This window comes from Cetorhinus maximus, chromosome 19, assembly GCF_964194155.1.
Source record: "Cetorhinus maximus chromosome 19, sCetMax3.hap1.1, whole genome shotgun sequence".
Taxonomy (NCBI): domain Eukaryota; kingdom Metazoa; phylum Chordata; class Chondrichthyes; order Lamniformes; family Cetorhinidae; genus Cetorhinus; species Cetorhinus maximus.
This window is the reverse complement of record NC_135897.1, coordinates 11,848,144-11,864,859: the sequence shown is the minus strand read 5'-3', so window position 1 is coordinate 11,864,859 and position 16,716 is coordinate 11,848,144. Positions and strand designations below refer to the sequence as shown.

Genomic DNA, 16,716 nt, shown 5'->3' with positions numbered 1-16,716 from the left:
CTCTATCTAATTCACTGCCTATAGGAATTAAAATTTTTTTTTATAGCCATCCATTTGCAGATCTCTTAAAAACCAGTAGCCAGCAATTTGTGAGAAGACCTCATTATTAATGTGCTTCCCACAAGCACATTACAGAATACCACTAACTCCCTCTTTCCCTCAAATTATGGCATGCCAGTTCTCCTACCCTCCCCCAAAAAGTAAATATGAACCTATACAAGGGAAAATCAACAATGGAAATGCCATGCATCAAGGCTCAGTCACGTGGGGCTGCACCATTAAAAGCCAAACACGTCAAACTGTCAGCTGAGCAGAATCATGGGCCAAGAGCCCCTGCACCACAGTGAAGTACACACAGTAAGCCTCACAGCAAAGGAGCAGCAAGTACATTAGCAAAAGAAAAGGTCATTGAACAAGACTTCTACTAAACCATTGTACTTTTGACAAATATTTTTGTTCTGAGCTGAGAGATAGAAGTGTGCAGAACACAATACTGGGGAGACAGCATATAATAACTGTTTATACATACAATAACCTGGTCCATCACCAGAAAGCATCAAACATCAAGGTCCAGGGACTATGTCCAACCTGCATCTACCTTCAGTATGGATCAGCAGCAAAACCTGGTACATCTCTCCAAACCTTCCCCACATCACCCTATACATATCAAACCAGGTGGTATTATTTAATAGAATTGGCTACAGTTCCTTTATAATCAAACTTTTCCCAATAATAGTGGCTTTTGCACCCTTAACCAGTGTTGTAAATACTTTATACCAAGTACTAGAAAGCTACAACTTCATAAAAAGGTACATAAGTACAAAAATTAACATAACTGGAATTAAGAATAACGTAAGATCGCCATACATAATATATAAAAAAGAGAAACTATCACAGTAAAAAAATCTAGCCGAAATAAGAGTACAAAGGTTACAATACTGCATTGTGAACTAAGCACGGAAATCAGCTGCCAACACTGGCTACCATATTCTCCGCACATCAAATCCCTCTCTACTTCTGCTTTAAGGAGGTGGATTTCTTCAATCTTTGCCTGTAACAGAGTGTGATAAAAAGGATAACATTTTAGAAGTAATGTATATCATGAAAGTCTACTGGCTTTAGTTACTTTAGAACTGGACCTCACATTTAGTCCTCTCTTAAACCTAACTTCTTGGTACTGAACCTTGAAGACTTGGGTGACAACAGATTCAATTCAAGGTCCATGCTGGATCACAGGAACAGGAGTGGACCATTAAACCCACACCACTGGAAGCTGCCTTCAATAGTCTAAGCCTTCTGGAATTTCAGCCCCATCTTCCTTTAAATACATCACAAAATCCACCTCAGCAACAACATTTTGGTCACTTTTCAGAGTTCAGTCTTTGGCTTGGTATCATATTTTCTACCTTGCACATCTGAATCATTCAGAAGCTGGATTAGTGCCTTAAACTAATGGCAAAACTATTGTTTGGATTTTATTCTTTTACTATGCCTTGTTTGTTGCAAGTTTTTCCAAAGGCATTTAAAGGATGGCAATGAAGTCAGATTTTATAATGTTGGAACCTTGGCTCCAATTGTGTATGTTCTTATTCTGGAAACCAGACTAAGTTAATATTCCCTTCTGTATAATTCAAATTCAACACAGACTCAGCTCCTCATTTGCGTTCTGATGCAAGTGTATTTCATGAGGTTCTATTAAGACACTAAATGGTTTCCGTTTCAAACCATAAACGTCCAGACTGAGAAAAACTTCAGAGATAAAAACAAAAAACTACTGCGGATGCTGGGAATCCAAAACAACAACAGAATTACCTGGAAAAACTCAGCAGGTCTGGCAGCATCGGCGGAGAAGAAAAGAGTTGACGTTTCGAGTCCTCACGACCCTTCCGCAGAACTGAGTAAAGTTAGGAGAGGGGTGAAATATAAGCTGGTTTAAGGTGGGTAGGGGGGAGACTTCCCCCCCACCTTAAACCAGCTTATATTTCACCCCTCTCCTAACTTTACTCAGTTCTGCGAAAGGGTCGTGAGGACTCGAAACGTCAACTCTTTTCTTCTCCGCCGATGCTGCCAGACCTGCTGAGTTTTTCCAGGTAATTCTGTTTTTGTTTGAGAAAAACTTCAACTCACCATCTTTTCCTCCCAGATTTGCTATGCCACCCGGTATCTTGTCCTTCCTACATATTCTATATGACCAACTCACTCCCAGGATTACTGTGCACCCACATCAAGTTCTCAACTATTCACATTACTGCCCTTGTCCTTTCCCAGGCTTTCTGCTTCACTGGCATCCACAAATTGCTCCATCAGATTACTAGGACACTGCACCACCTATATTTCCTAGTCAATCCCTCTAAATTGATTAACTTGTAACTTGTGCATGATAATACTCACTTCAATTTAGACATGCTGACTGTGCACACTGCTGGTGTCTCCATCTCCTCCTGGCTTCTGCATCTGCATCTGCATCTGAGCCTGCATCTGGGCAATCATCTGCTGCATACGGCGCAACTGAGAGAAAGAATGTTAACATTTTGGTCATTGAAGTAACTGCTAAAGAAACAGGCACAAATGTTGCAGAGTTCACAGAAAGTCACCACTTCAAACTGGGAGAACTGATCGAGTGCTGAGGCTATCATAGCCCAAAAGCACCCAGAACCTGATCATGAAACATGAAAACATTCAATAAGAAACTGACTTTACATAACGTCAGGATAGGAATCTCAGTGCAAGGCAGAGATTCAGCAGTCAGCTGTGCTGTGTATTTGTCATGGTATATATCAGGCCATCTCAAGACACTGTGGCACAAGGGCCCAACTGCACACCATAAGGCAATAATGGAGGGGTCAAGACTATTAGTCATGCCATTTGAAGACTTCAAATGCAGGTATCTCATCTTGCAGTAATATACATAACCTAAGTGAAAGGTGTGTATAGCTTTTATAGAAATCAACCCCCCCACCCCTCCCCTTGATCAAAGCAGTGCCAACTGAGAAATAGATGTTAAAATGGAGGGCAATGGATATTTCCTGCATTATTCCAACTCTTACCTCCGCTTCTTTCTCCAACAGGATCTGGTCCTTATCCTGAGGTTGTTCTTCCCCTTTCCTGAGAGATTGGACAGTATTAGATACACAAAAGCATCGATCCATTCCAAACCATGTATCTTACCTCATCTGAATCACTATCAAGTACCTTACAGCTAAAATAAACAATATGAATTTAACCAGACCTTCAAATCATTAGCAAAATGCTGCCTGGAATTAAACAGCTCCCCTAAGTCAATTGCAACTTTACTAAACTTGTTCTCACATTGCCCTTTTTAGAAAAAGTCTCAGGCCTGGTATCACTCCAAGTTTTATGCTCATTTTACTGCCTGCCAGAGTCAGCCTGTAGGATGATCACATTTAGTTAGCAAAACCATTCAGAAGAATGTCCCACTAGAAGCAAACCAGAAGATTTACACTGACTTGGAAACCATTCTTGCAGCCAAGTCCAGTATTTGAGCTTGTTTTGTTTTATTTAATTAGACACCTACAGTTTTCTAATAGGTAGTATGAAGAAGCCAATGACTTTTGCAATTCATAGTTCTCAAAGGATTAGTATTTTATAAATGTCACAACTTGAGGCAAACTCCAGGAAATGGAGTAGCAGCTCCTGGTCAGAGGCGATTCAGTCTTTTATCCTCCCCTAACAATTTAATTTAACCCAATGCTGAGAAGTTGCTCCACAAGCATGGACTTTTTGTTTCCCCAGGTAATGATCCTCAAAAGAATGCAGCACAATGCTCACTCCATGCAATAATATGCAGTGATTCATGTTTTACACTAACCACTCAAGACTGGATTCAGAATCAGTTCGCTTCAGACTCTTCAACAGAAGAGGATATCCTTCACCTACTGCGGATGCTGAAGGGTCATGAGGACTCGAAACGTCAGCTCTTTTCTTCTCCACCGATGCTGCCAGACCTGCTGAGTTTTTCCAGGTAATTCTGTTTTTATCCTTCACCTATCCCATCCTGGCCAAAATCAGACTTAATCTGTCTGTGCTACATTTGAACTTGGGCAAAGGACAGTACCTAACCCAATACATCAACAGGCACTTCTAACTAGTGTCTAGAATCTGCTCTCTATATTACAATGGCAGCATGAATGTGATGCAATATATTCCCCAACCATTAAGCTTCAGTTTAACAGCACATTCCACTCAGGGGACATCTTCAGCCAACCGTGATGGTGTGCGTGATTACCATTAGAATGGAACCAACCGAAAACATGGCTCACATCAGGACAACCTACCCACAGAATTGTTCACGCTGTTAAACATTTTGTACTGAAATACCAGGCCCAACGTTAGTTTAAAACTTGTGACTGTGGAGATACCCTTCCTTCAAAACAAGGATGTTCTGTACCTCCAAACCATCCATCAAATGATGAAGGCCATGAATCATTTGCAAAACAATTTTTAAAACAAAGTGTAAATTAATATTCAAGAATATGGGGAAAGGAGAAAAATGAACAAACATATAAAAGGAAAGAGGAAAATAGTAATAAGGAAGTGAGTTGGGGGAAAACAGGGATCTAATCCTGTCAGGCTAAGCTTCCCATTTCAGATAAATGGTGTTAAATGCAATGCCTCACCTAAACATTTTCTTTAACGTTAGATGATTAAGTTTGACAGCTGGTAAATTTAGAAAAATGCTAGAAAGAAAAGCACTTCAAATCATAACCATCCTTGTGCCATCCCTCAAATACAAACAAATGTCAAGCAAAAACAGAGCAAAAAAAAATGAAAGCACAACAAGGTTACAGCATAATTACATTTTCCTGGAAAGCTAAGTTAGATGCATGGGGAAGCACATACGACCTTTCCACTTGTTAACGAAGCATGTAAACAACCCTTAAACACATTGCTTTACGGCTTTGTTTGAAGGGCACAGAACCTGTCATGAACAGTCTACAGCAGTTATTATCACTGTACAATTTGGGTTATTCTGGGGTAAAGGAAATATTTTCATACAATAGGTTATGACATGGGCTGCATTATCACAATATTTTAAAAGGAATCAAACATTTGAAAAGGACTTCACCTAGCAGGGAAATGGGGGCTATACTGTATGGTTCTATGGAGCTAATATCAAATTAGGCACAGGTAAATTGGATCAAATGGCCTCCTTGTGCTTAATTTGCTTTGCCTCCAATGAAGTTTATGAAATTGTATAGTAAAGGTTTAAATATTTCCTAATCCATCCAACCATACACACACTCAAATATTCAATGCATTTCAGTTAGAACCCTTAACAAAATGCCATATTCTGCTTCTAACAGTCAGAGCCCAAATGGGTTTGAAGAATCGCCCCACACTACATTGGAACCAATCAATCTTTCTACCTATGGCAGACAGTGCCCAAACACAAATACATGCAGCCAAGAAAGCTATGGAACAGTGTAGACCTTGCAGCCAAGGAACATGTGGCTTTTTAGCAGGAGGACACTAAGTGGTAAAGGGAGCAACAAGCTGATTTGATGATTCAGTTGGTGTGGAAATTAAAATAGGCTGAAGCAACATTAATAAATACATGTTGCAAACACTAGTGTTACGTAAGTAACTGACACTACACCTTTTATAAAGGCTCATACAAAATATTTTCTACAGTGACCTTAATGGAATGCAGGAATACTGTGTAGTATAAACAGCAGCCAAGGGTGGAGCAGTCAAACAAATGTGCAAAAGATCCCCGGTTCCTCTGGTAACCCAATTAGATGGGGTGATTTTCTTTTCAAATAACAAACCAATGACTTTCAGCCAAACAGCCATCGCAAAACAGTTTTAACTTCACGGCAATAGCAGCAATCAGCAATGGAGGGGCAGCTGCTGCAGCTGGCACTCTGACAGTGTCACCGTACAACCATGTTACCATATTGCACGAGGTCCTGTGTCCCTGGAAACAAAGTGGTACAAGCATGTCCTGTATTGGCAGAGGGCACATGTTTTAAACGTAGCAGGTTGGGACATACTTTGAGCTCAATGCAATCTTAAAATTACTCCTACCAAATCGGCATAAGAGACATCCCAGCTTATTAATCCATATACCTTCTTTTCAGGAACTGCGCTGCTCAAGATGGGGAAAGGATAGATATTAAACATTACTCAAAGAAAGGTGGAGAACCTTCTTAAATTTCAAACATTTTTAAAAGGAAACACTAAATCTGGCTTCATGGACACCAAGAGATAAGATCCAATTCATGTAGCATAGAATCTAATCAGTTTCTTCATTAACATGTGTCCCATTGGCTCCCACTTCTGGTATAACTGCAAACATGCAGAATTAATAAAAAGGATAGTAGGAAACAGATCAAAAAGAACCTCCTCAACTCCTCAAGTTTTCACCAATTTGTGCTGCATACCACACCTTTCCCCAGTGTGTGTCACATACTGAGCAACTCCGAGACACTACAGACTCAACAAGTGGTATAAGTCACTCTGGAATCTGTTTATACAGAAACTGTCTTTCAGAACATGAGACCATCCACTCTCATTAATGGGCTTCAACACTGCTTTGTCATGTGCTCAGGGCTCAGCCCCACTGTACTCTAACTAACCTTAACTGCAACCTTGTGTGGACACAGGACAAGGTACTGAACATGCCAATAAGAGTCTTTACATGGGAGTGTGGGAAGATTCTCCTTCTATCTCCCAAATGTAGTTTGTTTTTCTGCAGGGGAGGGGTTAATGAAATTTAATGTAGAGCTGATGGCATGGAATTGTACAATCTGACGCTAGTAAAACCACACTGCACCTTCCTGACACTGGAAACACCGCAAAGACGTCAAAATTTGGAGAAAGGTCTTCCTTTGTTACCAGAACTAAAATGGCTTCAGTGGAGCTACTGCAGGCTGGCAAGCTCAGCTAGCCAGTCACTCCTGCATTGTTTAGTCACAGTGGCTGATAGATTCAAATAGAAATGAGCTTCCCCTTCAAATACCTAAAAGAGGAAGGCCAGAATACAAAAAAGACCATTTTCTGGATGAGTGAAGAACCTTAGGTGAACTGCCTTATGGCCAGGAATTGTTCTAAAGCCATACATTAGTTGCTATGGAAACCAGGAGCTGTGTTGGGATTCTCTTTTTCTGAAGAGATTTTATAAATAGCAGAATAATTTACATTTTGATGTGCTGCGAGTAGTCTGATTGGATTCATTTTTAAGTCATCTATATTAGGGCCATTAGCAGATACAAGTCAGCACCCAGTTTAAAATTGAGGAGCTGAACTGGTAAGGGAAGAGGCCCAATTCAGGTCGCAAGGATATTAATGTGTTCCATCAGTTCCCGATTCTAATACACACAGATCAGGTGGCTTCAAGGATCAGCTCATCTGTGTGAGGAGAGACATCTTACTTTCTAGTAGAAAGTGCCAGGTTTGAGCTCCAAGGCTACTGGTTAATGATTAAGTGAATTTAGTCCCTTCCAGGCTAGGAATACATAAAGCAGCAACACAAAGGAAAACACAACGGCATGTTTTATCCACATCCTTTTCCATCTAGGTGAATACAGGTAGTTCAGAATAGGGGAATTAGAGGAATGGGATTCTAGACCAATTGCATGCCCTCTCCTTGGGAATAGCTGCACACTATCCCTTCACACACTGGGTGCAGGTTGTGGCATAACAGAAGCTTCTGTTCAAATGTTTTTCAGAGGGCGAGAAGGTAAAGAGACAGGTGACAGATACGTACGAAGGAGAAAGAGGGAGAATGTAACCATGTGAAGACAACCTGCCGCCCCGTTTGAGACGCTCCGAGCGAAAGTTTTCATAGTGAAGATCCTGGGTCACCTCCTGCAGATCCTGCATGTGTGTACTGGACAATTGAAAGAAAATGGACATTAGAACTGAGAGGTTTTTTTGGAACAAATTGAGTAATGCAGCTAATTAGTCTCTTCGAACTGAGCAGGACCAAATATGGTCCACATCAGTAAATGTTTACCTGTTCAATGCCAAGTTGTTTGAAATACTGATCAGTACAACTAGTGTCTAGAAACAGTAAAACGTTCCATCAAAACAGCTCTAACACTGAGTAGTGAGAATCACAACTTGATGCCGAACAAATGCACACCTTGAAACCAGAGTGAAGGTTAGATATGGTCCCAGCTGAAAAGTTAGCTGCTCGCAGAGAGTAAATGTGACTCTTATAGTATTAAGCCACAAATGGCAAAAATACCAGGCGCAACCCTAGATCTACACCAAGATAGTGGACCTTAACCAAGACAATAGTAAAGGTGCAATAACTGGCCTCAGCTGTTCATAGCTTTAAGGAATTGAAAAAAAAAAGTCATGTTGCTTTTCTGGATTGCTTCTCAAACACTTTCACTTGAAAAAACATTCAATGTTGAGCAACAACAGGAGCTGACTTGGCTATGGCCCACAATTTAATTAGCCCACCTATACTCAATGACCAAGTTCATACCCAAAGAATTGTACAAAGCATTAAAAGGGCTGTGGGGATGAGCAAAACTGCACCCCAGCATGAATCAATGCCTCCAAAAGAGGACGGGATTGGAAAAAAAACCGAGAGAAAAAGGTTAATTTTTCTCCAATTGTGTATACACAATGTTTTTGTACAAACATTCAAAACCACTGAAAGACCTTATCCCAGAGAACTCTTCTAAGTATTTGCTGTGCACATTTAAAACTGTAACAGCTAGTTCATGTGTTTTTTTTTATTCTTTCATGAGATGTGGGCATTGCTGGCAAGGCCAGCATTTGTTGCCCATCCCCAATTGCCCTTGTGAAGGTAGTGGTAGCCCTCTTTTGGAACAGATGCAGACTTTCTGTAGGGGGATAATACACCTTGAGTGGGCAGTTAAGAGTCATAACTGGGGGTTTGGAGTCACATGTAGGCCAGGCAAGGACAGCATATTTCCTTCCCAACAAGACAGGAACCAGGCAGGTTTTTATCATGACCATGATAGTTTCATGGTCATTATTACAAAGACTAGCTTTCAATTCCTGATTTTATTAAATTTCAAATCCTACCACAGCATCTGGTGGAATTTAACTCGAGTCCCCAGAGCATTAGCCTAGACCACCAACATTACCAGTACGTCCCCACCTCCCCTGAACATCTAACTGAATGCTGCACTGGGGGCGAATGGATCAATACATTGCTATGACATGTACAGCCAGGGCACTTACATTAACATAGTCCTCAGCTTCAGGAAGTCATTGTGCTCTGGATTCTCCACTTCCACTACTCCCCATGGATACAGACGCCCTCGGACTTTTTTACCTTTCGCCTCAATCAACTGATTCGATCCAACAACAGCAAAAGGGATACTGGCCTGTATTCACAAGAGAGAACACTTCAGGACAACATCGCAGCTGTTCCAAAACTGACCACCTAAAGGAAAAACAACCTCCCACTGTGGCTTCTGCTGCATGACCTAGATGCACATTTGGCCAAAAGCTTTATACAGAATTGTGGCGTCAAGTGAAAACACATACATAATCAATCTTAAAGACCAGGTATAATCTTACACATCTGTTCATGGAGGTAATATATACACAAGCTTGTGAGGTTATTTACTCACAGGTGGACCAAACATGACAGACAATCTCATATGACACCAAAGCAAATTTTCATTTGAATTAACACCATCATATCTCAGAAATACACCTATTTCTCTACTTTTACCTCAGAGATGGATTAAATAAAGTCCCAAATCTCAACAAGACAACGTGCTAATCTACTGAACCTCAGTTCCCAGAATATAAATAAATCTGATGCCTCTCTACCACTGATTTAGCTTCCTTGGAAATATGGATGGAATCGTATCCATAAAACCCCAGAAAAACTCAGACCATCCAAGAACAAAACTGCAGGTTAACTTATCAACTCACTAAATAATGATTTGACACCAACACGTGTCTTAATGGTCAAAAGAACCATTCTTCTCTGAAAAAAAATGGTCTACCTAAACACATTTACAGAAATGCACAAGGATTGATTTATACACCTGCCTTATAAATATAACCTGTAAGAGCTTTCATTATCATAATTCAATGGGGCTGCCTACTGTTAACCAGCCAAATGAAGCAACAGTTAAAGGGCTTACCCAAAATATTAAAATTAGCTACTTTATGGTATAAGTTTCAATGCCAATTGTAAGTTTATTGTAGAGGCTGAGCTACAACTGAAGAATGAGAAACACCAGACCAGTGTTGCCAGTGGCGTATTTCAGAAATCAGTAGCAATCCCCTATACAAGAAATCACACTTAGCATTAAATTTAATGTTGGACCAATACACTTGGTGTGTGATATTCAATGTATATCTAATTGCTCCAGCTGAACAGTGACAGAAATCTAACCACCAGTTCCTAACCCAACATTCCTCATGCTCAATATGACTACTGCAGGTACATCTAAAAATTAAAAATAATCTGTAAATTTCCATATTTTAAGTGCTGATAGGACAATAATTTCACAAATTCTACCATTTTGTTTTGTGAAATACTGGTGGTAACAAATCATATTTTGTATGATAATCATATGGCAGACAATGTAAGATCTTGGTTTTCTTTCATTTAGCAATTCCCAAGGTCCATTAGTTTGTTCATTATCTATAATCACTTGATACAATGATAATGGAGTTGTTGATTAATCTTTGGAATTATCTCTTATCAATTAGTCAGAGCAGACACAGACATAAACTGCAAAGCTTTGGGAGCCATAGGCCCAAAGTTACCTGTTGCCCTCAAGCCTGCTACACTTACCACACACCATGTCTCAAATTACTCAGACTGTAGTTACACTTCTTTTCAGCAAATAACCTTTTAGAATAATTTGTATCTGAATGAATAGTATCTGCTGCCATTGTCTCCCCAGGGAGCCTATTCTATGGACTTGTTCACTGAAATATTATCTTCACAGATTCATTTCAAATTTACATCCTTCCAAGTCCAGGCCCTGTCCTCTGGTTCTATTGTTCTGGACAAGGTGAAACAGCTCATTATGGTTGGTATTATCTATTCCCTTTAAAAAAACAGTAATCATATAACTTCTCAACTTTCTTTTTCCTAGTGAGAAAATGATCAATTTACACGATCAATCCTGACAAGCAAATCCCTCCACCCCTTCACTCTCATCACACAATTCTATATTTTTCAATGGTAACAGCAGAGAAATTTTAGTACTTAATTTTCTGCTCCCATTGTTATTACCCATTGCCATCTTAAGCAGTCAAGACAAGAGAATTTAAGAAGAGTTAAGATTTTCAAGGAGGTACCAGGTACTATTCTTGGGCTCAACACCAAGGACCAAATTTTGCTAACTGGTTCAATTGGAAAGTGTTACCATGGAAAGGGAACTTTTCCAAGGCTATTAATACATGGTTATCTGTGCTGTTGAGAGCAAGTCATCAAAAGACTGCTTCCACAAAGAAAGAATTCCTTTACAATCGAGACCCCTTGCAGGGACTTTAGTTCACCAGTTTCTCATCTAGCGATGTGACACAGTGATGGGAGCACCAAGTGGGATCAAAATCCCTGATAGGTTTCTGTGCAGCTCAGAACAAATATTTGACAATTTGGTTTTTGAGGACTGCTACCAGATGCTTGGTATTCCTAAATTCTGTTGCCTGTTTTTGCCTTTGTCTGTAATGCAGAGTGCTTTGTACACCATTTAATGTTTCCTTAAAGAACAGAAGTGTAGAAATGCAGCACTGAAATTTCTTGAGATAAATGAAACTTACCTAATGTTTTAGACATAAATATCAATGTGGTCTTAAGACTGCATTGCCTGAACCAACCAGCAGAGCATGAAGCTCATTAATGTTACAGGATGAATATGGTGTAAAACGGTTTCTGTGATGTTAGTAAGATATTAATAATCAAAAGGAGATATCTTCAGATAGTTGAGGTGGCTCTGAAAAAATAAATTGTCAAATATGCAGCACAGTAACCTAATCTGGCACACTATTGACAGGTCAACCCATACTCAATATAAAGGTCTGAGAATCAAATCATCTTCAATCAATGGAGCATCATCAAGACTGTGGGTAAAACCTTGCAAATAAGCTGGGTATGGAGAAAATGGAAAGAAAGCTTCAATATCATAAGGCCAATATGCATTTAAGTTTAAGCTAGTGAAGTGCATAAGGGAGAAAGGAATAGAATATTGGTAGGACAAGATGAAGTAAGGTAGGAGGCAGCTTAAGTAAATCAAAATCAAAGACTCAAACTCATTTTATTACTAAAAATGTTACCCCACAAAATCTATGAAACAGCTGAACAAATTCATGAGCTTTTGATTCTGAAGGATTCAACTCAAAGTGAGGCTCTAGGCAGAAAATATAGAACTAAAATTCTGATAACTCAAAAACCACACTTCACATCCTGATACAGGATCAAGAATGAATTTCTTCCATACTGATCTCACTTGGGTTCCTTTGCCCATTTAGACTCAGTTCACTGTGAACCTTTCCCCCTTGATAAAACAATTCAGCCAGATACTCTCAAAGCCTGTTTTCATATCAAAAAGCATATTTGCACTTAGTACCATAAATATGGCTTCATTTCAGACCTAGGATTTAAACTAGCATTCAGTTTGAATACTCCTTTCTGTTGGAGAAGTGCATGTGCTACAGGGAGGAGACGTGATCTAGTAGTGTTAAGATTATATCTAGAACTGTCTGGCACTATACAAAGGTAAGAACCTCCACTGATCTTGCAGGAACTCTCTCAATAAGGAACTGCTGACCACTCTTCCATTGGGTCAAAACCACCACCCCCCACTCCTAATCGGAGCTCAATGTAAAAGAGAAAAGCCTGGATTTTTCTCTGCCTAAGCAAATCTCACCTATGGTTTGTTACAATCATCTCTCAAGGCTGAAGTTTTATTTTACAAAATGGAAGGACCTGGCATGATCTGGACATGTGAATGCTAATCTGGGATTTTAAAAAAAATTCATATGTTCGGAGCAGTCAACTAGCAGGTCTCCTCCAAGCAATCACCTGACCCATATTGTACTTGAGATGGAGTTGTTTGTTTTGAACTGCAAAGTACTTTAATTAATGAAATGCTAGGAGACAAAAAAGTAATCATATAGGAGAGAGGAAAAAAATTTAAGTTGTGAACCTGCTTGTTTTGAAGGCAGTCTTGTTGGAGGAGAACAAGCCGAGGAAGGAAGGCTACCCTGACTGGCTCCCCCTCTCTACCTTGCCTAAAATTGTGTGGCGCTACCAACCTGTAGCCAGAGAACCCTCATCTGAGTGCAACTAGTCTGCATTTGGACCTGCAAAGCTGAGACCAGTGGCAAGAACGTCCAGGTATCCACTGGGACCAGCAGCTCATCTTCACACGAGAGAACTCCAGGTCCTCAGCATTGAGACCTTGCAGACTTTATCACTTATAAGGCCCATCCTCCAAAGCCCATCTCTGCAGAGTGACTATGTTTGCCCTTTGTTGGTCTGTGTGTGTGTGTGTGTGTGTGTGCATATGCACGCTGGAGGAATTCTTTAGGAAGAGACAGATAGTCATACTTCCTGATTACAACTGTGTGTTAACCAGTTCTGGCTGTAAAAAGAAGTTTTGTTTAAGATAAATTAATCATTGAGTTTTTGAAAGAAGCTTGGTCAGCATCTCTTTTCTTCTGGGTACTAGGAGTATAGATACACAATTGGCCATTTTAGTGAGAAAATTGAACATTTAAATTAATAGTACAGCCTGTGGAGTGTGGGGCTTGATATTCGTGCACTCTTCCCATCCCAGTCGTAACAGGTTTCAGTAACCTCAAGCCTGACGTGAAGCTCTTTACAACCCTTCAAGGCCTTGTTAAAAATATTATCCTACCTATGAAATGTCCTTTGACCAAAGTATTAGGCTCTCTAGACTTCGTTATTAGAGGACTTTGGAAATGGTGAGGGAAGCGGGAGGGTGTGGGGTGGAGATGTGGCAGGAAGGCAGAAGCATAAGCACCAATAATTAGTTATTGAAAAGGACCTACAACAGGACACACAAATCTCAATTCCAGCTCTGGCATCAGCAATAAACCGAAGGTTTCCAACTTCTTATGATTCTCAATAAGCAAGGAGGTAAAAGGATATCGGGGGCAGGTGAGAATGTGGAGTCGAGGTTCCAATCAGATCAGCCATAATGTTATTGACTGGCAGAGCAAGCATACAGGACCGAGTGGCCTACTCCTGCTCCTAATTCGTATGTTCAAATGTAGTAGCAAGGTACAAACAAAAACTCTTTCAATTTTTTGCCGAACTCAAAAAATTCTAAATAGTTAGACTACATTTGCATTATCAGAAGAGCAAGGCTCCCAGGATTTTGCTTTGCTCCAAACCAGATCTGGCCTTGATGCTGAATTTACACTTCAGTGCCATTGCAAAACAACACTATATTGGCCTGAGTATAATGGAATACAGCCTTAAAGAATTAAGAGATTAATTTGTTTTCTAGCATCAGACAGTTTACAATGGTAGGAGTAAACAAATTCGAGTATGATCAGAACAAGAGCAAGGGCAAGATTTAAAAATCTCAAAAGATGTCATTGGGTGATGCCCTGGTGCTACTTTTCCATTTGGACAACAGCCCATTCATTTTCAGGTGAAGGCTGAACAAATAAACATGGCTATAAGTTTCCAAAACCTACTCAATGCAAGAGCATTGAGAGACCCTCCAGCTGCTCATCAATCACAACTCATTAAGTTTTAATTTCTGTTATTAAGTACCTTAAGGACTCGCGTTTGCTCCTTGAAATCCTCATCCTCGTCGGACTCCGCATCTGGAAGGTGGTATATCCTAATACTGTGCTCCTCTATCTCATCAAGGATCTTAAAGAAATAATAAACATGACAAAATAAACAAAACAGGAATATGACTATCAAGTCGCTGCCACATACTGGTTAAAGAATTCAAAGTCAATTTTTAACTACATAGAATTGAAATTGTTTTGGGGATCACATTTCTCAATTGCATCTACATATTGTTGGTCTTATTGTTGGTTATTCATCAGTAATGGCAACTGAATACTTCTATTGGCTTTACAACCCATGCTTTCTTGATGCTATTCCACTGTTTCTTCAAATCAGTTTCCTTGCTCATTAATAATACCATCTACAGCAAAGAGTTAACAAAATGAACATTGATTCTATAGAAAGCGAGTCTGGGGGAATTAATAGTGGTAAATAAGGAGACAGCAGACAAATTGAACAGGTATTTTGCATCGGCCTTCACTGCAGAGGGTACAAGTAACATCCCAGAAATAGCTGTACATCAGGAAATGGAAGGAAGGGGGGAATTCAAAATCACGATCACCAAGGAAGTAGTACTAAGCAAATTGTCGGAGGTGCAGGCTGACATGTCCCCAGGTCCTGATTGACTTCATCCTAGGGTCTTAAAAGTGACAAGTTTTAAAAAAAATCATTCATAGGATGTGGACATCGCTGGCTAGGCCAGCATTTATTGCCCATCCCTAACTGCCCTTGTTCAGAGTGCATTCAAGAGTCAACCACATTGCTGTGCATCTGGAGTCACACGTAGGCCAGACCAGGTAAGGACAGCAGATTTCTTTCCCTAAAGGACATCATTGAACCAGATGGGTTTTTACAACAATCGACAATGGTTTCACGGTCATCATTAGACTTTTAATTCAAGATTTTTATTGAATTCGAATTCCACCACCTGCCGTGGCGGAATTCAAACCCGGGTCCCCAGTGCATTACCCTGGGTCTCTGGATTACTGGTCCAGCAACAATACCACTACACCATCACCAAGAGAGTTGATGCTTTGGTTTTAATTGTCCAAAATTCCCTAGATTCAGGGAAGGTTCCATTGGATTGGAAAATAGCAAATGTAACTCCTTTATTCAAAAAAAAAGGGAGGGAGACAGAAAGCAGGTAACTACAGGCCAGTTAGCTTAACAGCCGTAATAGGGAAAATGTTAGAAATAGTAAGGCGTTACAGCAGGGCACTTCGATAAATCCAAGGTAATTAGGCACAGTCAACATGATTTTGAGAGAGGGAAATCACATTTAACCAATTTATAGGAGTTCTTTGAAGAAACACGGACTGTGGATAAACGGGAACCCGAGAATGTACTATACTTAGATTTCTAAAAGGCATTTGATAAGGTGCCACAAAGGTTATTGTGGAAAATAAAAGCTCATGATGAGTAGTGTGCCACAGGGATCAGTGCTGAGGCCTCAGCTTTTTACAATTTATGAAGGAACCGAATGTATGGTTGCTAAATTTGCTGATGACACAAAGACAGGTAGGAAAGTAAGTTGTGAAGAGGGCATAAGGAGGCTAGAAAGGGATATAGATAGGTTAAATAAGTGGGCAAAGTTCTAGCAAATGGAATATAATGTGGGAAAATGTGAAATTGTCCACTTGGGAAGGAAGGATGAAAAAGAAGCATATTATCTAAATGGAGAGAGATTGCAGAGCTCTGAGGTGCAGAGGGATCTGGCTGTCCTAGTGCATGAATCACAAAAGGTTAGTATGCAATTACAGCAAGTAATTAGGAAGATGAATAGAAAGTGGTTTACTGCAAGGGAAATTGAATACAAAAAGCAGAGAGGTTATGCTTCAGTTGTCTAGGATATTGTGTATAGTATTGGTCTCCTTATTTAAGAAAGGACGTAAGTGCACTGAAAGCATTTCAGAGAAGATTTACTAGATTAATACCTGGAGTGGGTGGGTTGTCTTATGAGGAAA

General features: G+C 40.0%; 1 protein-coding gene across 2 annotated transcripts in view; it reads right to left on the bottom strand.

Annotated features, from left to right (window-relative positions):
* Positions 1-755: 755 nt before the first annotated feature.
* septin2 (septin 2) overlaps positions 756-16,716 on the bottom strand; it is a 74,917-nt gene continuing 58,956 nt past the window's right edge. Inside the window, exons 8-13 of one of the 2 annotated variants that reach the window (XM_078563502.1) lie at positions 14,729-14,830; positions 9,187-9,332; positions 7,730-7,852; positions 3,048-3,105; positions 2,392-2,508; positions 756-1,051 (exon numbers count right to left, since the gene is read on the bottom strand). In XM_078563502.1, the coding sequence (XP_078419628.1) occupies positions 2,398-2,508; positions 3,048-3,105; positions 7,730-7,852; positions 9,187-9,332; positions 14,729-14,830 (540 nt within the window). In that variant the 3' untranslated portion in view covers positions 756-1,051; positions 2,392-2,397. The remainder of the gene's footprint in view (positions 1,052-2,391; positions 2,509-3,047; positions 3,106-7,729; positions 7,853-9,186; positions 9,333-14,728; positions 14,831-16,716) is intronic. The other variant, XM_078563503.1, reaches the window with a different exon arrangement.